The sequence below is a fragment of the Stegastes partitus genome, unplaced genomic scaffold, assembly GCF_000690725.1.
Source record: "Stegastes partitus isolate 25-593 unplaced genomic scaffold, Stegastes_partitus-1.0.2 Scaffold797, whole genome shotgun sequence".
In the NCBI taxonomy this organism is placed as follows: domain Eukaryota; kingdom Metazoa; phylum Chordata; class Actinopteri; family Pomacentridae; genus Stegastes; species Stegastes partitus.
The window spans coordinates 110,700-133,803 of NW_007578528.1; the positions used below are offsets into that span (position 1 = coordinate 110,700).

Genomic DNA, 23,104 nt, shown 5'->3' on the forward strand with positions numbered 1-23,104 from the left:
TAATCTCTGAATCTGAACTAGTTAGTAATCTGATATCAGAGACAATACTCTGTTGATAGAAGTAATCTGATTACTGAAGCTGCCAGAGCGTTGGCTGGTCTGACTCTGAGCTGATGTTCTGTGCTGTAGCGGTACAGGAGGTGATGAAGTGTGTTTTCTAAACGTTCCTGGTTCTTCTCCTTCAGGTGGCCATCAACGAGGCCTACGGCGCCGGGCTGATCGGGAAGAACTCGTGCGGTTCTGGTTATGACTTCGATGTGTTTGTGATGCGCGGCGCCGGAGCGTACATCTGCGGCGAGGAGACGGCCCTCATCGAGTCTCTGGAGGGCAAACAGGGGAAGCCCCGACTGAAGCCGCCGTTCCCCGCAGACATCGGTGAGCTGGACCTCCTCCGTCCTGCTGCAGAACCGGGTCATGTGCTGATCACAGTCATTAACGTCTCTCTCTGCCTGAAGGGGTGTTCGGCTGCCCGACGACGGTGTCCAACGTGGAGACGGTTGCCGTGGCGCCCGCCATCTGTCGCCGAGGCGGCGCCTGGTTCGCCGGCTTCGGCCGGGAGAGGAACTCTGGGACCAAGCTGTTCAACATCTCGGGTCACGTGAACGCCCCGTGCACGGTGGAGGAGGAGATGTCGGTGCCGCTGAGGGAGCTCATCGAGAGGCATGCAGGTGAGTGTTCTCAGGTGTCCACGGTGCATTATGGGATGTCCACGTGACCCACCGCGGTGCTGCCGTCTGATTGGTGCAGGAGGAGTGAGGGGCGGCTGGGACAACCTGCTGGGCGTGATCCCGGGCGGGTCCTCCACCCCCATCATCCCTCGGCACGTCTGCGATGACGTCCTGATGGACTTCGACGACCTGGTCCGGGCAGAGACGGCGCTGGGAACCGCAGCCGTCATCGTCCTGGATAAGTCGGTAAGAAGCTGATGGAGGAGGAACGTCAGGTCTGAGAGGGAAAGTCCACTCACTGGAACGCTGATGTCCAAGTTACCAGAGGACAAGTGAAGGCAGCGCTGATGAGCTTCAGTTTGTTGCTTCCAGCTGTTCTGGAGTCTCTCCTCTGAGTTTATTAAAGACCTGCAGCAGGATCCAGAGAGCTGCTCTGACTTCATCAGTTATTCATTTTCCTCCACGGGTTGGATCAGGATCTAAAGATGAATCTCTGTCGACTCTTGTTCACCTCAGACAGTTTATCAGCAGCAAGTAAATCACTTCAATAGAAGAATCCTGAACTCCGTCACAGCTGGAGGTGATTTACTGTAAAAGTCTGATTGAAATATTTAAAATGACTTAAAAGTTGTTCAGAATTAGTGAAAGATTGTCTCAGATGAGTGATATTTATTCCAAATGACTCGAAACTATTTAAAATGTGTCCAGAAGGACCCGTTTTCCCCAAAATAACTCAAACCTGTCTGATATTACTGGATTTTTTTGCAGAATGACCTAAAACACATCGAGGACTAGTTGAACATTTGTCCAGAATTCCTGAACTTTTCCTCCAAAATGACTCAAACTCACTCAAAATTAGTACAAGTTGTCCAAAATGACCCAAAAATGTCAAAAATGACTCACAACTTCCTAAAATGACTCAAAATTTGTCCAAAATAATTTTAACAAATCATCCAAAACATCAAATCTAAACTTCAGATTAAATTAAAATCAGTCTAAAGTCACATAAACGTTTCCAAAATGACTTTTTGCCCAACGTGAGTAAAAATTGTCCAAAATGACAGAAAAACTTTCCAAAACTTGGTAAAAATGAGCATCGGCAGCTCCATCACAGCTGGATGTTAGTTTTCTGTCAAAGTCTGATTGGTTTGATGAAGTTAAAACAGTTTTCTTTATGAGGAGATGTTTAGTTTCACAGAATGTGAAGTCTCTCATCAGAAACGTGTCAAATTACAGCAACAGGTGACGATAAAAACACGTTGAACTGGACGTAGTTTAATAAGTTATCATCAGAAACGGACAGAATTTTTAATATTGAACTAAATCATAATTATTTCCCCTTTAAATCCTCTGCAGACTCGTCCTCACATGACTGAGCAGCTGCTGGTCTGTGCACATCACAGTGAACTAACAACCAGAGCTGATCAGAGCTTCATCTCTAAACTCTCGTAGTGACGTCACAGCGTTTCCAACAACACTCGATCGCTGACGTCCGCTCACAGCTTTTGGCTTTTTGTGCCACTTTAATGGACCGCTCCTGTACAAAAGCTGCCTGCTGTGTTTTCTCTGCAGACCGACGTGATCCGAGCCATCGCGCGACTGGTGGAGTTCTACAAGCACGAGAGCTGTGGCCAGTGCACCCCCTGCAGGGAGGGTGAGGAACTGCACCCGCACACTTCAATCAGGCGGTGGGACGTCTTAGAAAAGCTCATTCTGGGATGTTTGTCTTCATTTGATGAGCTGCAGTAGATCGTCTGATACTGAGGTCTGGAGTTTTAGAATAATTAATTGTGGTCATATTTTTAATTCTCAGACCCACTGGACTGGAGACGGGTTTCCTTTTGTATTCACTGGATTTCTGCACTTTGTGGGAAATTACTAGCAGCTTAAGTCTTGTTTAGTCCATCAGATTAAATATATGTCAGGGCATGAACAGCATCCCTACAGGTCCTGTGTTTGGTTCTGTTGCGCTGCTGCCATCAAGCTGTTCTACAGGTAGAACTAAGAACCTGTACTTTCCATCATCGGACTCCACGCTGTAGGCATCTGATCCTGGTCTGGAGGAGACCGGACGTGTAGCTGATGTCATTTCTTTAGGAATCATCACTGCATCAGTTCATTAAGACACCAGCAGCACAGTATAACGAATCAGTTATTGGGCTCAGCTGGCCTATAATCAGGCATTATTGGATCTATTTGTTCAATATGACAGGTTCTGGATCAGTGACAGGACGAGAGACAGCAGAGAACATCTCAGGGTTTTATCTTTGATAGATGTTGTTGTTCAGACAGACTCTAATCTCAATGTGAGAAAACATTTTTTCTCAAAAACATAACTTATATCAATCTAAACTGTCTGAATTATGTTTATAAATATTCATATTTTTATGTCTCCGGCTTCCTCCCACAGTCCACAAACATGCTGAGGTTAATTGGTGATTGTAAATTGTCCGTAGGTGTGAATATGAGTGTGCTTGGTTGTCTGTCTCTAAGTGTAGCCCTGTGATAGACTGGTTACCTGTCCAGGTGAACCTGCCTTCACCCTGAGTCAGCTGGGATAGGCTCCGCCCCCCATAGTGAGGATGAAGGTGTAGAGATGATGGATGTTTGATGCTGTGAACATTTCCCAGGACTCAGAGCTGGTTGAGCAGAAGCTGTTCTGTCACTGTGGTGCTTTAACTGGTCTCCACCTCTCCAGGAGTGGACTGGATGGACAAGATGATGTGGAGGTTCGTGAAAGGCGATGCAGCAGCTTCGGAGATCGACATGATCTGGGAGCTCAGCAAGCAGATCGAAGGCCACACCATCTGCGCTCTGGGCGACGGCGCTGCCTGGCCGGTGCAGGTGACGCTAACTCACACTAACTCACACTGACTCACACTGACTCCACGTGACACAGAGGCCACGAGGCCACGAGGCGGGCTTTAACAGGCGCCCGCTTTTCTTTCATTTTGCTGTGTTCAGGGTCTGATCCGACACTTCCGGCCCGTCATGGAGAGCCGCATCGCCGAGCACAACAAGAAGAACCCTCCGAGAGAGCCGGAGATCGAGATGGTCTGAAACCACGAAGGAGGATTATGACCTAGTTCATCATCATGTAGTAGAGACGTAGAAGTGTCTAGTGTGACATCACCTCTGTATCACCTGCGTAGTCGATGAGGTCTCTAAGCTCACAGACGGACACACGAGCTCAAACACAGCAATAAATTAAGTTTATTTCATAAAACCATGAAATGAAGTCAGTAGGATTTGTTTCTACACCAACGTCTGATATGATCTGTACAAAAGGAAACAGCAGGTTAGGAAAAGGTGACGCCACCGACCGACAGAAAGAAAGTAAAGAACGAAGGAGAAGCTGGATCAAAGGAAACCTGGTCAGTGGTTCAACATGGCCGTCCGGTTTCTGTATGACGGCGCCAACACGTCAGTCCAACGTGAAACCGGAGGATTTAGCAGCCGAAGCATCAGTCCTGCAAACGCTGCTCACGGCATCAAAGCAAATCCAAACGGGACTCGAGCTCACAGAACTGCTCCTTGGGTCGAGTTTTAAGACTTTAGAGGCGGGACGGCGGTGGATCACGCTGCCGTTTGATTGGTCGCTTTACAGACAGGTGGAGCAGCTGCTCAGTAGAAGAACCAAGAACTAGCACCAAACAAATCCAACAGGATGATCAGTGCTGGTTTGAATATTTACTTTTAGGTATTTATCCCATTGGTCAGTCCTCGTCTGAATTCAAAAAGCTTTAAAAAACAAAACCAACACCTGGACTGACTGACTAATATTTTCTTTTCTAGAGACGCCCCGATCCAATCACACGCTGTCCTCAGACGCTGTAGATCAGCTGTGGTACCTGATTGTTCCACCACTCTGATCCTCTTGCTGTAACGCTGTTTGTGTTTCTAGCTCGTTAAAGGTCACCATGACGACCACTACGTGATGCCTAACGACGTCTGAGTGTTTTCAATCAAGCTGAGAGAACATTCCTCCATCCCAGCTGGTACGTAGCTAGAAACAGCACACAACAAACGTCCAGTGTCGGCTCAGAATGATCAAACATCAACTCACGAGGAACATCTATGACAGCAGATGTAAATAAAGGCCCGAGCTGGTCTTCAGCTACACTTGAACATTTGTGGAGTGACTGACGGACCGATTAGGCTCAGGAGTCTTGGTGCTGCTTTACCAGCTCAACTCCCACAATGCTCTCTGCTTGGTTTGATAAACGTCTGGATGCCACAAAGGGTCACAGAGGTCTTTGTCATGGCGCCCCTTTAACAGCAAAATCACCCACAATGCTCTCTCTCTGTGATACTGTAAGAGGCTCCACCTGGTGGCACAATCAGGTACTACAGCTGATCCACAGTACTAGAAGGGTGTGTTATCTCGGATGACTTGATTGCACTTTATTCTCTAAAGCGACCAATCAGCTGCCTCCAAAGTCTCAAAACTCAACTCAACAAGCGTTCATCTCGTGCACTGGATCTGTGCGGGACGTTTTTCTGTGAGCTTGCTCAAATGCTCGACTTGTTTTTCATGTGTTCTGACCCAACGCTGCGGTTCCTCTTCAGACTATGATACGTGCACAGAAGAAACAAACAGGATCTTTACAAAACATCAGTGCGTCCATTTGAACCCAAAAAAAAATTGCTGAAACCAGCACAAAGCTGTTTCGATTCATCCGCGGTCAGCGGCGGGAGAACGCCGGCTCAGTTTGGGCGGACGTCCCGTAAGACTTGTCACAAAGCACTGAGGGAGTTTCGGTTGTTCCTGCTTCAAGGCGCCATCCAGAAGGGCATGGACTGCTGCTGAGGCTGGGTTTTGGCACGAGGGGGCGGCGGCGGAGGGCAGCGGTAGCCCTGCGTCCAGCCCGGGGAGGCGGATGTGGGGGGAACGGCCCCAGGGTTACCTGGCCCTGAGGCTTTGGAGCTGGGGTGGTCTTCCTCTTCATCAGAGGAGTCTCCAGCGTACGCAACCAAACCGGTTTTCTGTCTTTTCACCGCAGGCTCTGGAAGACGAAGAAGAAGAAGAAGAAGGGGGCGGGGCGAGACAAAGACAGGAGAGACAACAGGACGACAGCAGCATGTTCCAAATATTATTACAAACACATGTTGGGAGAGACAAAGAGTTAATAGATTTAAATTCATGTCAGCAGAGTGGAGGTGCCATTCGGAGGCAGCCATTGGTTGGCGGGGAGCGACAGTGTTAGGGGCCGTCCAATCAGGCGGCAGGACGGCAGGACGAGTCGTGCGTCGCCCCAGAGACACATGGAAGAGAAGAAAAACACAGAGAAAAAGAGAAAAACACAAAAACAGGAGAGATTCTCGTTAGTGAGGAGAGACAGCGACCTGCAGGCCGAAGGCTCCGATACTAAGGACTGAACAATGAAACACAGCTGCAGGGTTCTAGTGTCAGCAGCAGAACCCTGGAGGAACCGTGAGAGGCTTAAAGGCCAGGATAAGGCGGAGACACCAGGTTCTGACTGGGCCTTAATGTGAGCCAGCCTGGTGCTCTGGGAGGGTTTAACTCTCTCTACGTTCACTGAGAACAAATAGAGGCCAAGCAGCTCATAAAGGGTCCACAGTGGTGACGTGTGGATGTGGATTTGTCAGTCCAGGGAGAATGTTCTTACCCAGGGGGCATTGCGGCGGCAGCGGCCTGCGCTCCTCCATGGTGGGCCTGACGACGTTCACGGGCAGCGCTGGCGGAGGCATTAGCTGCCTGCTGCAGAGCACAGAGACACAGAGGGTGAGCTGTTTACGACCCGTTTCATCTGAACAGAACTCCTACAACAAGCAGCGATGTGGACCAACGGTGACCCACTTTACCTAAATCACATATTAAACTTTAAGCTGCATGAACAAACCCCAAACGTTCTCCCTCATCAACGGGGAAATAGTTCATCGATCACTGAGACGAACAAACAGCTGCTCTGATCACGATGTGCACGGTCACTAAACAGCTCCAGGTTGTTAAAGGTGGGCGCAGATGGTAAAGATTAATGTGTGTTCACGTGATGTTCGGCTTTATTTTAAGTTCAGGTCCCTTCCTTTAGATTCTGAGTTAACTAACCGAGGACGGCGTGCCCGGCCTCACCAGGTACGCAAACCGACGCCGGTGCAGAGAAGGTCGGCTGTTGGGAGGCTTCTGTGTTCAGGGCAATGCGAGATCATAATTTGTCTTTTTTTTGACTCATCTTGGACACGTTTTCATCTCCTTAGAAAGATGGAGTCACTCTGGAAGATAAGATGAGCCTTCCTTAATCCCACATGGAGGACATCTGCAGCGCTACGGCAGCAAAGATAAGTTCTAAAAATAACATTATGGCGGCTCAGCGGTTGTCCTCTGGTCAAAGGCTGGTGGTTCGATCCCCTCCACAGTTGAAGACACTGAACCTGAAGTTGCGAGCAGCTTGCATGGTGCTCTGCTGGTGGATGAATGTTCGTGAACAGGTGAATGAGAAACACTGTACAGCACCACCAAGGCAGGAGAGAGATAAAGACCTTTTACCATTATCGCACGTATCAGTGGTATTGATGAAGAGAAATACTGACAGTCTGATTATTGCACATGTAGGAGCCGTATGCATGGCGTGTGTGGTTCTGGTTCTGGTACTGGTTGGTGGGCGTGTCACTTTTGGTTTTGAGCATTAGGGGTGCGCTCACCTGGGCACAGGGTTGGCATTCAGAAGCCTGGAGGCAGGGTGACAACATGGCGACCAGTTTTGTTGTTTCTTTACGCGCTTTCATTTGTAGTTTCTAATCATGTATTTGCAGTTTCACGTGTTTAGTAACCGTCAGTTTGTTAGTTTGTTGGTTCTACGGCACTGCATGGGCAGAAACGAGATTGGAACAAAGCAAAACAAACAGAGCAGCGTGAAGCGTCGAGCCGCGGTGGCTTTGTGAGGTTAATCTGGGAAACTGACACGTAGCCGCAATAGAGCAACAGATTGTACGTAAACAGAAAAACTAGCATACAATCCAGTGTGTGTAGAGATGTGGACGGTGCACGGGGTTTATAAAGTGGTAAATATTCCTATGACTCCAGATGAGCTGCGAGGAAACTTGCTGCTCGTCTGGTTCTGAGTCATGAGCTCTGGACCACAAGTGAGAACAGGAAAGGAGATCAACCGGTGCAACCAGAGCTTTCATCGCTGCTGCACGTCACCAAGTAGGCGTCAATTAAATCCGTCTGCAACTAATCGCATCATCCATTTTAATTTCTTTTAACGTATTAGTCATTGCAGCCTGAACACTGGAGCTCCAGGTCGGGCCGGGTTTCTTTATTCAACGTGCATCGAGGTAGAAACGTTCCTTTGTCCTCCTTCTACATCCACCTGCGTCTTTTCATTAAAATGATCCCGTGGAGCTCGTTAAACAGGCTCAAGTGGTTAAACTCTAATTAAACCATTTTCTGGCAGCATTTAGTACAAATCTCATGTTAAAGATTATTGGTAGTTATCATAGATTATTGATAATTATCATAGATTATCGGTAATTATTATAGATTATTGGAAATTATTATAGATTATTGGTAATCAATGCTTTAACCTGAAGGAAAACATTTAACGTGATGAACGTTCCCGCTGTGTCAGGTTTAAACCTACATAAAGCGTACCTGTCCCTCTCACTCGGCAGGCCAGAGGAACTCGGTGGTGGGGGTCCTGCAGTCTCGGGGCTGCCCACTGTGAAGCCTGCACCTAAATTAGTCATATGAATGGGTCCATGCTATGAGCAGAAAAACACACAGGCACGATTAGCAGACATCCTCCACTAAGCCCTGTCCTGACACTCTAACATAGAACTACACACCTAGAGTGGGACCGTCTGGCTCACCACAGCTCTGTGTTTACACTGACATCGTCCACGTCCACTATGACGGACGCTAACAGCTAATCAGGTATCATATCGCTCTCTGAACTCCACATTACCGGTAGAAAGCTTTGGCTGGCTATCTCAACCAAAGCACAAGAAACATTTGAAGAAAAGAGGAATGAAGTATTAGTGAGTAAACCAGACAGTGGAGCAGCTTAAAGGCTTCCACGTGATTGGCTGATGGACATGATTGGCTCAGGTAACGGCACAGACGACGAAACAAAGACTGAAGAGTAAGAAGCAGCAGAGACGAGGGCTCGTGTTCCTCACCTGGTATCCCAGCAGCCCACTGTCCCTCTCGTCCGGTACCTCCTCGGTGAAGCGTCGCTTCTGCGGCGGGTTGGTCGGGGCGGCGGGAGGCGGAGCTTTGGGTGGCACCGCAGCAGACGGAGGAAAACGTACGGGAGGAAGAGTCTGGAGGAAGAAACAACGATGACATACGGTGTGTACATCACTTTCACAACTCATCCTCAAGATATGCAGCAGGAAAATGAAAGAAGTCACGATTTACAGTTTATTGTGTTTGATTTAATCCAAATAACTGCAGCTTAAAGGCGTCTTTATGCAGTTCAACGCTCACGTCTGTCTGCAACACAAAGTCCTGCAGCTCTGTGGAGACGACCATGAAGGACAGACTTATAATAATATCTATAATTACTTTATGTGCTGAACGACACACATCAGGAAAAAGCTGAATTATTTATTTATGTTTAAAGTCAGTCCATGATTATTTATTTTTGCCATGTGACTGTTGGTCAGCGCTGAGTCCCTGATGTGTTCCTGGTTGTGCCGAGGCATTTACAAGTTTTAGGTTTTTACAGAATCCGTTTAAAGCAAATGGTTCATTTTTGGCAGATTTTTTCCAAATGTGTTTCCAAAACTGAATAAACAAAAAAAATAACCAGACATAATAATATATATAACATTAGTAATATATGTTGTTACTTTTTTCTATATTAATTAAAAATTTAATCAAAACTTAATTTACAATATTGATTATTAATCATTACTCCTCAGCACAGAACATTCTGTTTCTGTAATAAGTGAGAAACCCACCTGTGGCAGAGCGTCCGGAGCCGGAACAGGAGCAGGAACCGGGGCCGGAGCCGGGGCAGAAACAGGAACTGGGGCAGGGACCGGGGTAGGAACCGGTCCGGGGGCAGGAGCCGGGCGGAGAGGGTACTGAGAGGGAACCCCCGCCGCCGCCACCTGAGGGATCGGAGGCGGGACGGAGTAAGGCAGCGGCACCGGCTGGGGCTGAGGTGGAGGCACCGCCATGGGGTAGCCCGGCTGGAAGCCCGCAGGGGGGTAATAAGGAGGCTGGGGGGGCAACCCGTTCACCACCGGAGGCTGAGCGAAGCCTGGGGGGGGCAGAACGGAGCAGGTTAGTCTGGACTTCAGGTGTCAAGAGGGGATCGGAGAGTCCTGGGACTGTTGGTGGAGACAACATCCACGAGCTGTGAGCTGTTCTGGACGTTTACTGACTCGTCTTCAGCACGTTGCTGAACAAGGATCTAAACACATTTTGAGTCATTTTGAAAAACCTTTGCATGATTTCAGATATTTTTTGACTAATTTCTGTCAATTTAGGTTTTTTTTTATTTCCCCCATTTTGCACAACTCAGTTTATTTTATTCAGCATCTTCAGGGTTTTGTGAGTTCTACTGGACACCTTTTACTTTTTGCTTGTGTCACATTTCTCCTCACCGTGGGCTCGTTCTTTACTGCAACATGAAGTTATCCTGATTTTTTGAGTTACTTGGGCCATTTTTTAACTACTTTTAGACAACTTTACTGTATTTGGAATCGCTCTGGACACGTAGTTCTGTATTCTGTGGATGAATTGGAGTCGATCTGGATGAGTTGTGAGATATGTGATGGTGCTGAACACAGTTCACAGCAGGGTTTCCAGGTTAAGTGTTGCAGGAGCACTGAGCAGAGCATCACTGCACAAGGAGACTCAATGAACGAGGTGGCAGCCATTAAATCAGCTATCTGTTGATATTTATAGGTACCATTAACCCTCATATGCTAAAATTAAAATGATTACCTGTAAATAGGAAATTAAAAATGATCAATAATTATGGATATCGACTGAAGTGAAGCATTAATGGAGCCAAATTTACATCAGCTTTGTTTTTAACTTGCACAGTCTCTGTACTCTTTAACCCTCTTTCTGAGTGTCTGATTGCAGTTCGCTGAGGAAAAGCAGCGTCGCCAGATCAAGTGAGAAATCTAACCCACAGGAAGACGAGCGGCTGTCGTACCTTGTTGCGTTGGCATCATCGTGCTCATCTGATTAAGGAAGCGAGAGTATTCTGCGTGGACCTAGAAACAGAGAAACGCTGCGTGAAAGGTTTGTTCCTGCTTCAAGAAACAAAAATCATTTTGTAGTGAATCCCTCTGAGACATCAGGTGAAGGCAGAATGACTTGATGCTCCCTTTGAGCTTTCTGCTGCGTTTGTGGCACACAGTCAGTCTGCAGAAAGCTCCTGTGGTCTGAGTCTGAGGTGCAGAATATCGAGAATACTTACAACACACCGGTTGCAAAACTGTAGGTACTTGTGTAAGAACTGTCTGAGTGACACATCTGCTGAGGCTGTGATCCCGCTAACACCACAGAGAAGTGCAGGATGTTTCGTTTAACGCTTTGTTTGCTGCACTTTGGTGGCGAGAGTGAGAAGATGAAGCACCAGCTGATTGATTCCATTCATACGGGTGTTTCCAGGAGCTTCTCACGGCTTTTATTTTACACCTCAAAGGTTGTAAAACACAACAACAGGTGTACTTCACATATGAGACCTACTGATTTGTGTCTGTGTTTTTCTCACTCCACAGTGTTTTACTGACCGTCTGCAGCAGATTCTCACACAGGGTTTTAGCCGCTGCCAGTCCCTCTGGTTTCGGATGACTGGAAAGAGAAGACAGCAGCGTTTAGTTCTTGTGAGTCCACGCCGAGGCTGAATTCATGTCGTCTAGCTCCCGGGACACACCGACCTGATGTAGATGTACATGGGTTCGAAGGCCTCCCGTCCCGACGCCGGCTCCAAACAGCCCGATCCTTTCCCCCGGAGGAAGACTTTGGCTCCGGTCTCGGCCTGGATGTGCTGCAGGTACGAACATCCGGGACCCTCGACCCGCTCTTTGACCACAAAGCCCGGGATCGCGTGCTCCAGACCCACAAAGACTTTGTCCTGAACGTAATGCATCTGAAACATGAGGGACAAATAAACCCTAGGCCGCAACGTAAACACACCACCTCTCATTTGCTTGAACTTTTTAAAATCACACATTATGGAGATTTAAATTCATATCTGAGACATTTTAGCTTTAAATACTTAGGGAAAAAAAAGTTAAAAAACTACCAGTCGACCCATCAGCAGGTTTATTCTCTCATTAAATCTGAGTCGCTCTGAACAACAACATCTGAGGAACTATTGAAGATAAAACCTGGAATGTTCTGGTAGTTCTCATCCTGTCACTGATCCAGAACCTGTAGATCAATAATCTGATTGTTGGGGAGTTGAAAAATTAAAAAAAAAAAAAAAAAGAAAAGTTTAGTGTCATTTTAGATAACTGAGTCCCTCTGGACAGATTTTGAGTCATTTGTTCTAGAAAGTCAGCATCATTTTGGAGACACTTTGAGTAATCGTGAAAAGCAGCAAGTCACTAGAAAAGCAGAACAATAACTGTGCAGCTGTTTGCATCTGCAAGTTCGTCCAAGCAGCGCTAAGGCTGCCGTTAAAGTCATTCCATGTCAAATCGTCAGGTGCAGGACTTTATCTTGCTGTGAAAAAAATAAGCCGGTGATGGAAAACAAACGAGGCGGTAGGAAAAAGACAACACCCTGAAACTCCTCTGGGTTCAGAGTGTGAACACAACAGGTGCTCGTAAATAAGCACCGACCTGCAGGAGCACCTCAGCTGACTCAGAACGCGTCTTACCCCCGACTGAAAGTGCGGTTTGTGGTGCGTCATGGGCGGCAGCGAGGGAGGAGGCGGGTTGTGCTGATGGTAAACTGTGACTGAAGCCCCGCTGGGGGTGAAAGAGGAAGCAGACGATGAAGCAGTAGCAGCTTTCACCACGCCGTTGGTGATGATCTCCTTGATTCTGTTCACAGCTCCTGGAGGAGGAGGAGGAGGAGGAGGAGGAGGAGGAGGGAGAGAAACCGTCAGTCGAGCTGCGAGCTGCGTGAAAACACACGAATGAGTGAAGCGTGAAAACGTAGCACTGACTGTCGACGAGCTCTCTCGTCTGTCCCTGGACGTGCAGGTAAAGAGGTCGATCCCTGCATGGAAAGAGCACAAACAAGGCTGTTAGAGGAAAAATACTGCATTCACTAGAGCTGCACAGTAAATAGGTTCAGCACTGAAACTGCAGTATGTGCTCGATATAGAAGGACATCTTGCTCTGACTCATCTACACAAGACCTGCCTGATTCTTACTGATTTAGAGGTTCTTGGAGTTTTCCTACATGTGCACAGCAACATGAGAGAAGAAGAAAAAACCCCACATAAAATCAATTTGGTGCAGACGTCGACCAAAGTCAGGAAGTCTGTCAGCAGTGATTTGTTTTAGAAAACCAGCATGAAGCTCTAAATGACGAGTTCAAAGTCAGATCTGAATGCTGAAACTGCTTTAGATGGCTCTGCCAAAGCTGCACCGTATAAGAAGGTTCAGAAGAGCCTGTTCGGGCGCCCCTATAGCTCCCCTAGCTGAGCGGCGACCCATAAACAGGCTGTAGCTCCCCGATGCAGTGGTCGTGGGTTCGACTCCCGCTCACGACCCTTTGCTCCTGTCTGCATCTACTGCTATAATATAAAGGCAAAAGCCCCCCTATATATATATATAAACCCAGCCTTTTCTGCTTTTCTTGAATCACTTTTCATTTTTGATGAAATCTCCTCCAAAATCCCCCCAAACACTGGAGAACGATTCCCTCTGTCCATATCAAGTTATTCAACACGTGATGAAAATGACTGTATTGTAATCCGCTGTTTTGCAGAGAAACTAAATACGACGATATCCAACATCATGCAGTTCCTGAAAGTGAGAGTCACCCTGGCAGAGCTTTCCCCTTCTCCTCCGCCGTCATGTAGCGTCCTCGGGTCGACACCGCAGCGCCGCTCACTTTACTGATCTGCAGGTACAAACGCATCAGAGAATAAACCGCCAGTCGATTTGATCGTGTGTTAAACGCTCCTCTGTGCTGCTGCTCACCTCGTCCTGTGTTTGTCCGCGGGTCAGTAGGTTCCGACACGTGATCGGGACGTCGTTGATCTCCACTTCAGCCACCACCAGGTCGTCTTTGGCCTTCGTCGGCACCGGAGGCTTCCCAACACCCACGACCTGACGGAGCAACAAGGACGTGAAGCTAAGTGCAGCTGGAGACTTCAGGAACATTTATTAGATCACGGTTGAAGTCTGAAAAGAATCTCATTCAGGCAGCAACTTTAACAACTGTCCTCGATGTGAACGTCTGCTCTGAATGAAGCCCAGAACAGAACTTAATGCAAAGCAAACATTCATTCAGCAAATATTTAACATCAGAGCAGAGAGATGGAACAAGCTGATCATCAGTACGCCTCATGAGCAGGAATGTACTTCTCCTGTCACTTCAACACAATATTGGTTTCTCTTAAATAAACAGCAGCTCAGCCTGACAGACAGCAGACAGTGATCACATCATTTCATGTCATTACACAAATGTTTTTGTACTAAGACGAGCCTTTATTAATCCCACAGCAGGGCGAAAGGGTGATGTGCAAATGTGTCGGAAACATCAGTAGAAAAACAGAAAACAGACCAAAACACTACTGACATCAGACAGATTCAACTATATGTGAACATTCAGATGTTGCAGATTCCTCCTGATGTGGAAAATAATGTTTATATGTTGAGACAAAGGCCTGCAGGTGGCGCAGTGGTTAGCACCGTCGCCTCGCAGCTAGAAGGTCGCCGGTTCACGTCCCGGTGAGGACACCCGGGATCTTCTCTCCCACAGTCCAGAAACATGTTGAGGTTAATTGGTGATTCTAAATTGTGTATTGTGAATCTAAGTGTAGCCCCGTGATAGACTGGCTACCTGTCCAGGTGAACCTGCCTTCACCCTGAGTCAGCTGGGATAGGCTCCGCCCCCCACCACCCTGACGAGGATGAAGGCGTAGAGATGATGGATGTTGAGACAATGATCCTTCCATGATGTACGAAATACTGATACTGCACAGATTCTTCAGTAAGTAGAAAACAGTGATTCTGCACAGATTCTGAATGATATTTTTTTCATCCATCATCTCTACACCTAAGTGAGATCACACTAGGGTGAGAATCCACGCAGAAAGATCCCGGGTGTCCTCACCAGGACGCCAACCGACGACCTTCTAGCAGTGAGGTGACGGTGCTAACCACTGAGACACCTGCAGCCCCTTTTTTTATAATGTAAAACATATTTCATAAGATTGATGCAACAGATCCATCAAACACGTGTTTCACATGCAGCAGTCGCGTTGATTGATCCTCCTGGATACTAAACCTCTGCAGATCTAAAATTAATCCTGTATTTATACCCACACGGCGTAGATATCATATACTTCTCTATGCAGAACTGATTGAGTTTTAAAACAATCTTCGTTAACAGGCTAAACTGGGCGTTGAACTGGGTCGGATCCCACCGGAGCCGAGCCTCCCGTATCGACGCTCAGCTCATTCTCCTCGTGCACCAACACGGGTCCTAAAACTATGTTTGAACAAACCGAATGCTGCCTCGTGTTGTATGGCTGAGCTGTGCAGTAACTTCATTAATCACTTACATCTTCTGAAACGTCACTGTGATCGTGAGTCGACTCGTTAAACAGCAAACAGATAAACAGAGAAATCAATGGAAGAAATCAGTCCCGTTCAGCTTGAATCCAATCCAACGTTTTTATTTTCAGTAAAATGTAGTTTCCACTAAATATTTTCTTCTGGAGTTTAAAGTTTTGTTCCCTGAATGCAGTAATCTTTACAGTAGTGGAATAATGCAGGAAAACAAGCGACAGACGGAAGAGCTGATAATAAAAACTCAGTTTATCAGTTACTGCAGATATACTTTAGTTGAGTCTGTGCTTCCTGGATGATCAGTTAGATGCAAATATTCATCAAAACATTACAACAGAGACTTCACTGACCGAGACTTTAGAAAGTGGTCTTCCCTGGTGTGTTTGCATTTTGTATTATTGTTCTTTGGAACTTTTTTCCTTCAAATTCATTTAAAATATTCCTTAAAGTTACAGCAAATACGTAAAGGAAAAAGGAGAATGTTATCTGCAAGATTAGAGAGATTTCATTTGACGCGTCTAACAGACAAAACAAAGGAGGCAAATGGAATTTAGTTTAAGATTTAAAAAATCTATATTTACAGAATTAACCTGCAGCATCTCCTTCCAGAAACTTTTTTTAAAAAATCATCAGTCCTGATAATCCAAAGAACACACTATGATCAGAAACGTGTAGATATAGACTTCCTTGAGGGACTCATAGATCCTCAAGTCCAGGAATTAAATCAGGAGACATGAATGCTGATGAGAGCTGATCAGCTGCTGCTGTGTTGACGGACACATGACACACGAAAGATGTTTTCCTTCAGTTTAAGTTTTGTATTAATGTTCCTATTGATAGTTTTAACATAATGCAAAACTAAAACATGAACTTCTGTAAAGAAATGCATTGAAAAATATTCCAAAAATAATCCTCCCTTTGCTTCCTGTCATTCAAAACCAAGCAGCAAGCTTGTGTTGAAGTGTTCTTCATGCAAACTGTGACGCAGACAAACCTCTCTGCACCAGGCTCCCCTCCTCATCATCCCCTATCCGCCCCCCTGGACCACACATGCCGCTCGTTACCTTGTCAGGGGGTCCAGGGATGCCGATCTGTGACGGTTTCAGTTTGCCTTTGGCCACCAGCATCGCGTTGATCTTGGCAGCCACCGCAGCCGCAGCGTCCAGAGCTCCGGAGGGCGCAGCTTCAGCCTCCCCCATCCCAGCAGAGCCAGGGCCGGGGCCGGGCTGGTCCCATTTGCTGCGACGGCTGGAAGGACGGACAACAGGACGGTATCGTGAACACAGGAGAAGACAAGGGGGCTGAACTGAGATCTGGTTTTGATGGAAACTTCACCAAAACACCTGCAGTTGACGAGCTGCAGTAAAACCTACACAGCTACCGTTAGCTGCTACTGATTCCTGTTTGTTGTGATCATTCGTGCACGTTTAGACAGACTGTAAACCCGCTTTTGTTCTCTAAAAACATCCAGTATTGACATGGAACAACAGAGCAGCTAGCAGGAGCCTTTAGCCACCAGCAGCAGCCTGACAACACCTCCATGATTATATAAGGAGGCTAGCATCAGCTAGCTAGCCGGCTAGCTGAAAGCACCGGGGCTGCGGGCCCGAACGCGGCAGAGAGACGCACAAACACACGCTCACCCGCTGCTCTGGGTTCCGCAAAATGACATCAAACTCAAATTGTCCTCTCGGTGCGAAATTAAAGGTGAAAAATCTCCCTCGAAGCTCCTCCAGTCGGCTGTGGCGGCCGCTAGCTCGCCTCCGCTCCGTAGCTCGCAGTTCTTCTTCTGCTGATGTTTCCGGCAGATGACAGCGGCGGCGGCGGCGCGCTGCTGCCGCCACCGGCCAGACCGTAGCATTACCGCCCCCAGCTGGTGGGAGGTGCATCACAACGTTTCGTGTTGAGACTGATTAAAAACATTAATATCTCAAATTCTAAGATACTGAAATGTGACTTGAGTTTTTTGTAGAATTAATTATTTTGTATTTATAACATCAACTTGTACTTTTTTTTCTTGTACTGTGTTGTCTTCCCCGTAGTCATTAATTTAGCGTTCAATATTACATTTAAAAGTGCAATAATTCATTTTGATGTGCAAAATTTGAAGTTTATGTGAAATATTTAAATTCGTCATGCAATATTTAATTATCTTGTGTTGTATTACATTTTAAGTTGCAGTTTAGGTGCAATTCTCTATGGGAATATTTTGAATATATGTAATATTTAATTTTCACATGCAGTTGTACTTTTTCAGGTGTAATCTTTACATTTATTTTATGTCCTCACTGCTTTGTACCTTTTCTGCTGCCTCTTGGTCATCATTGTGATGAGAACTGGTCCTTAATTGACCTCCCAGGATGAATAAAGGTTAAATAAATGAATAAATAAATGTAATGTGTAATATTTCATCATCTCATCAGGTGAAATGTTTCATTGTCATGCGTCATATTGCTTTCTAACATAGACCCATTGTCAGCATTTTAGCATTTTTTCCGTTATCTGTGTCGTGTGTTTGACTGATATCTTACTGTTTTTCTATGAGACGCTGCATTTATTCTAACGTAATATTCCCTGAGTACCTGACATTAATGAAGCTCTATCTTTTATCTTTAGTCTTGATATTTTCTCTCTCATTTCTCCGACTTTCCTTTGAACTCTGTAGAACCGTCATCTTTCCACCTTTTCTTCATTTCCTGCTTCATGAAGCTCTTTACTTCTGTCCTGCTGCGACAAGCTGCAAAATAAATGTGATTATTTGTTATGACTTCTTTGTATCTGCCATTTAATTTCCTTTAAAGCCAAAATGTGGACCTAAAGAGCTCACTGTGAGACCCATCATGTGGATTCTGTATAAAGTTTTTACTTTAACATCAAACTCAGAAGCGATAAAAGCATCTTCTGGTTGATTAACTGAACTCTCTGATGCGTCTTTGTGGACACGAGCGTGGTAACTACATGGATCAGGATTATTTTTAGAGGTTTCACGTAAAACTCAATGTATCAGAAATAAAAATTTAATTCCAGTTAAAATAACTCAGAATGAACCAGATCTTTCACAGAACATGTTTCAGCAGCGAAGGCCCACCTGCTTATATATGAAGATCAATCCACACCTGGTGAGCTGCAGCCGAACCACCAGACAGACGGTGACCTTCGACGTCCCCGTGACGCTGGACCAGAACCAAACAGCATCACCGAACGCATCGAAGAGCTTGTTTAACTTTTCTAAGTGTCCTTGTAGGAGCGCAGCATTCAAAGTCTAAACCTCAGGATGGATTTAATGCGAATTAAAGAGTCCTGAAGAAAGAGAAAACCCCTCCGCTTGGTCCAGCCCAGTGATGTCACGATGACATCATAACCAGGAAGTTCTGGCCCACTCCCTCCCAAACACGGGTCCAGCAGGTGAGTCGGTTTGACCACATTCATCCTGTAACTTAGTGAAAGGAAGCTAACCAGAGTTAACTTTAACCGTCCTAAACTCCAACAGGACACCGACGCAAACGAACATTTAGTTTTGTTTGTGCACATTCCAACTTTAATCAGAGTTCAATGCTGCTTGTTGCCACCAGGAGGCGCCACTCTGCAGCACGCGGTCAGTCCAGGTGAGCTGCTGCTGCCTCACCTGTCACCTGTCAGCACCGTCCTGCCACCCTGAGCGACTCTGTCCGGCGGCAGCATCACAGTTTCCAGAGCAGAGGAACACCTGGAGGTGCAGGACGGGCTTCAGGGTGGAGGTAGGACCCAGCAGCTTCACCTCTTCTTCTGGTGTCTGCTACAATGTTTTACATGACTGTGTGTGAGCGGTGCGTCGTGTTGGGATTTCTGCAGGTTGTTTTACTGAAAATACCAACAAAAGCAAAACAATTTCTCTGCTCGGTTGCTTTCATGTGTGATCTCCGGCCTCGGCAAGATTTGACATAAATGATGGATGAAATGAACTCAGTGTTTGCTCGTGTAATTAACCCCAGTCAGGCTTTAATTATTCAAAAGAAAAAAAAAGTTTATTAAAGTGCATTCAGGGCTCAGCTGCAGCTACAGTCTGAAACGCACTAAAAGGCAAAATATGACAAAATAAATACACAGAAAAGATAAAAATGAGGTTTTATGTGACGAGTTTTCTGCAGTTTAAACATGAGAACGAGCTGCTGTCCTGTTAACGAACTGCTGTCCTGTTAACGAGCTGCTGTCCTGTTAACGAGCTGCTGTCCTGTTAACGAGCAGCACCTGTGGATTCATTTCCAGAACAGACATCTAAACGTGGGCGTCTGTAGTTGAAGCTGGATGTTTTTTCACTTCAGAAATCAAAAAATACTGTCAGCGGACAGAAATAAATCCGATTTTCTTGATGTTTTTAGGAATAAAATGTTGTGTAAATGAAATATGAACAAATTCTTCCGGTTTGTGTCACAGCTGCTTCATTTTTGTTAGAAAATGTTCTTAACAGGTTGAGTTGAACAGACATCAGTGTGAAGCCGTCTGTTGTGCTCAATAATTCACACTTTAGTTCTTATAATCCGTCACACTATGACTTGATCACATGATTAATATCTCTTCGGTCATCTGGACCCTGATGAGCAGAACCGTCATCGACAGTTTAGTTTGTTCCACTCAGAGGAAGAACAAAAGGATTCAACTCTGATCACAGTTTTCCTGTTTTCAGAATATTTCTGTAGAATTAAAGGTTTAAACCGAACCGGGTCTGTTCAGAACTCGTGACGTCATATTTCACAGTACCAGATACCGATGAAGGCGATGGTTCTGTAGAAACACGGAGAACGTTTGTTGGTTTGTTTTCTGCTGATTTGAAGGAATTCTGGTGAACACAGTGTGGTTCTGGTGGAAGTCTGAACGACTGCAGTAGATCCAGACGTGTTAAACAGGGAACAGAATCTACACAGTGAAGATAGAGTTCTGTTGGAGGTGGACGGGTTCGTGTCCAGTTTAACGTTGAAATCAAACGTTTCTGCAGAACTGACCCGTTTGCAGCGTTGCAGTCTGGATTTCCAGCTTCGTTTGTTTCCTGAGCTTCTGGAAACGCTGCGAGTGATTTCACTAACTCAGTGTGTGAGCAGAACCCAGCTTGGTCCTGAGACCCAGCAGAACCTGATCAGAACCAGTGCCAGCCCAGGCTGTGCTGCTGTACTGGGTTACTGGGGTGTTCTGTTACGGCCCAGCAGGAGGTGCAGGTTACTGTGGAAGGTGAGAACGCTGCGTGAGGCCGACATGGATCAACAGATTCAACAACCTGCAGCCCTGCTTGGATTTCCTTTGTTCTGATCCGCCGGGTGTTGAAACGAATCTGCAGAACTCTGAGTTTGATTAGGATCCAAACATGCGAGAGTTAAAGGCCTCGAGCCGCCTCCCGTCTGTTTCAGCTGTTTCACTCCTTTGAGCCTTTCAAGAGGAAAACAAACGATTGTTTCCGGTGGTCAGTGAGCAGCAAGTTGGACCCAGAAACGTTCAATCGGACCAACGAGGAACCGTTTCCAGTGTTCGTCTGCAGCCTCGTGCATCACATTCATCATGTGAAGCGAAGCAGTCAGTAAATCACAGACTGGTTCAGACCACGAGTCCTGCAGAACCTCTCTGTGCTCATGTTTTAAACAGAGACGATGAAACTGAAGCTCCACTTTGATTTCATTTGAACAATTACGTCTCAAATCAGGAGAATCACAGTCTGATATTTGACCCAAAGTGTTCACACTGAAGGTTCTTCTATTTATGTCTGTTGACAGAGTTTAACGTGACACCGACCATTAAATAGTAAAAATGAACATTTAACAGTTTCTAATTTCTTTTTTTTTAAACAATTTACTTATTTTCCGTGTTTTGGTGAATTACAGATATTCAAAAAAATAAATTGCAGAAAAAGAAAACGTTCGACACGTTTAACCATCAAGGATTTAACCAAAACTGTAAATAATGCCGACACAGAAAAATGTCTGCAAATTAGAATTCATTCTTTTACAAATTCAACAACAAATTATACTTATTTATTTATGTATTTATTTATTTATTGATTGATTTATTTTTATTTTATTTTATTTTGTTTTATTTTGTTTTTTAACAAAAAATGTATTTCCTGTTATTTTCCAGATTTTTTGTCCTTATTTGAAAGAAAAAAAAATATATTAAGAAAATGGCAAAATGGGGAAAAAATTAAAACAGTTAATTTTCAGATTTACCCCAAAATGGGGCAAAAAAGAAAAGAAGAATTAATTTACATGTAGACGTAAAAAAGAACAAAAAACAGGCCAGAAGTATAAATACCATCAAATACAAATGTTCTGATCTTCTCCAGACGTGCAGCAGAAATCACATCATTCACACGTTCTTCTTCCAGTAATCACCAAACGTCTGTCACAATCCTGTCCGTGTGTTTCCTTTGCGGGTCGTCCAGCTCGGTGAGGTGACCCGTCCGCTGCAGCTCTGAGGTTTCCTCCCGTCAGGCCTCGGTGCTGCTGTGGAGGTCGGTTCCTGCAGCCACATGATCCAAACCCACCGCGGCGACAACACGTTGGTTGTGTAACCGGCTGCAGACGTGTTCCTGCAGCAGCATCACGTCTGCAGCAAACAAGGAATCAGTCAAACCCAGGAGAGACTCTGGAGGCTCGGCGGAGCTTAGAACCGGCCTCCAGGTCCTCAGGCGTCGGGTCTGGTCCAGAAAGGTTCAGTTTGCTGAGGAAAGGAACCAGGAAGTGTTCACATTTAACCCTGACACAGTGTTTCAGGTCAGATTGGGTCCGTTCTGGGCGGTGCTACAGCTCACCTGGTGGAGCTGGCGACCCACATGCAGGGACTCTAGTCCCCGACTCGGCAGCCGTGGGTTCGAGTCCCACTCATGGCCCTTTGCTGCAGGTCCTTCCCCCACTTTCCTGTCTCTCTCGTTCAACTGTCCTCTGCCACAAAGGCCCAAAACATCTCAAATGGACCGGTTCTGACATTCGACAGCAGCCAAACACTGACCGTCCTTCAGCCTGATGACTTGTCCTAAAGTGACCCAAAACACACAAAATAAAACTATTCTAAGATGTTCTGAGTCTGTTCAGGTGCAGCTTGTGTTTGTCCTCTGAGGCTGTGTGGGTCGGATCGGACCACTGAGACGGGTTCTGTGGGTCGAATCAAGGAGGATTGTGGCTTCAGGAAGTCTAGAACCTGTCCAGACCCGTTTCATGTGTGTTTTTATTTACTGATGTGACATTCAGACGTTCTGAACAGATCTGTGGTCCAAAACCTGGTGTAGGCGCTGTGAGGGAGTTCTGGACCGGAACAGAATCAGATCTGAACAGTACGGGAGGATTAACAAGCTGGAACCAGAGAACTGAGACTGTTGTCTGTAAACAACAACAACAACAACAGCAGCCCTCGTTGACGACTGACTGGTTAATCGTTGCTCTGATCCAGATCCTGTTGGACTAGTTCTGATCTGATCCTTCATGTTTGTGACTCTGAGTTCTTCACGTCTGAACCGTCTGAACACGTCCACCAACGCTTGGTGCTGATATCAGTGAAGCTGAAACGCTCTGAGCTCGTTCTGTCGTTGGCTTTGACTCTGGATCTTTATCAGCTCATAAAAAACAGACTGAGCTGAAACCGGCTCGTTCTGATCGACCCGCTGCAGCAGCACAGAACAAAGCAGCAGCTGATGTCCAGTTTAAAGGTTCACACATGGAGCAGTTCTGTTGTTTCACCTGCAGGTGTCGCTCTAACTCCAACTATAACCTGCAGGTCAGCGTTCCCTCCAG

The 23,104-nt window shown here is 46.1% G+C and overlaps 2 protein-coding genes across 3 annotated transcripts in view; one reads left to right on the top strand and one right to left on the bottom strand.

Moving 5' to 3' along the window:
- The window catches only part of LOC103364952 (NADH dehydrogenase [ubiquinone] flavoprotein 1, mitochondrial-like), an 8,482-nt gene extending 4,054 nt beyond the window's left edge, over positions 1–4,428 (top strand). Inside the window, 6 exon segments of the mRNA XM_008292254.1 lie at positions 179–375; positions 456–668; positions 748–914; positions 2,241–2,322; positions 3,367–3,512; positions 3,633–4,428. Of these exon segments, the coding sequence (XP_008290476.1) occupies positions 179–375; positions 456–668; positions 748–914; positions 2,241–2,322; positions 3,367–3,512; positions 3,633–3,728 (901 nt within the window). The 3' untranslated portion in view covers positions 3,729–4,428.
- Positions 3,864–17,140, bottom strand: khdc4 (KH domain containing 4, pre-mRNA splicing factor). Of its 2 annotated transcripts, XM_008292238.1 has the most exons (14): positions 17,000–17,140; positions 16,421–16,604; positions 13,761–13,889; positions 13,601–13,680; positions 12,776–12,828; positions 12,485–12,663; positions 11,538–11,749; positions 11,391–11,451; positions 10,808–10,868; positions 9,597–9,901; positions 8,811–8,954; positions 8,284–8,393; positions 6,299–6,390; positions 3,864–5,674 (listed from the first exon to the last, which is right to left on the bottom strand). In XM_008292238.1, the coding sequence occupies exons 1-14, from the start codon at positions 17,026–17,028 to the stop codon at positions 5,442–5,444; spliced, it is 1,872 nt and encodes a 623-aa protein (XP_008290460.1). In that variant the 5' UTR covers positions 17,029–17,140; the 3' UTR covers positions 3,864–5,441. The 2 variants fall into 2 exon arrangements, with proteins under 2 accessions (XP_008290460.1, XP_008290461.1); XM_008292239.1 differs by lacking the exon at positions 3,864–5,674 and having other exon boundaries at positions 6,298–6,390; positions 8,284–8,365.
- Between the last annotated feature and the right edge of the window lie 5,964 nt (positions 17,141–23,104).

Bases quoted from the DNA above. Each gene is read 5' to 3' on its own strand.
- khdc4 (XM_008292238.1), bottom strand. From the start codon at position 17,028: ATGTCATTTTGCGGAACCCAGAGCAGCGG. The intron at 8,394-8,810 runs GTGAGGAACACG...TTCTGCTCATAG, and splicing joins GTGGGCTGCTGGGATACCAG to CATGGACCCATTCATATGAC. The intron at 5,675-6,298 runs GTAAGAACATTC...TTCGTCTTCCAG, and splicing joins GCCGCCGCAATGCCCCCTGG to AGCCTGCGGTGAAAAGACAG.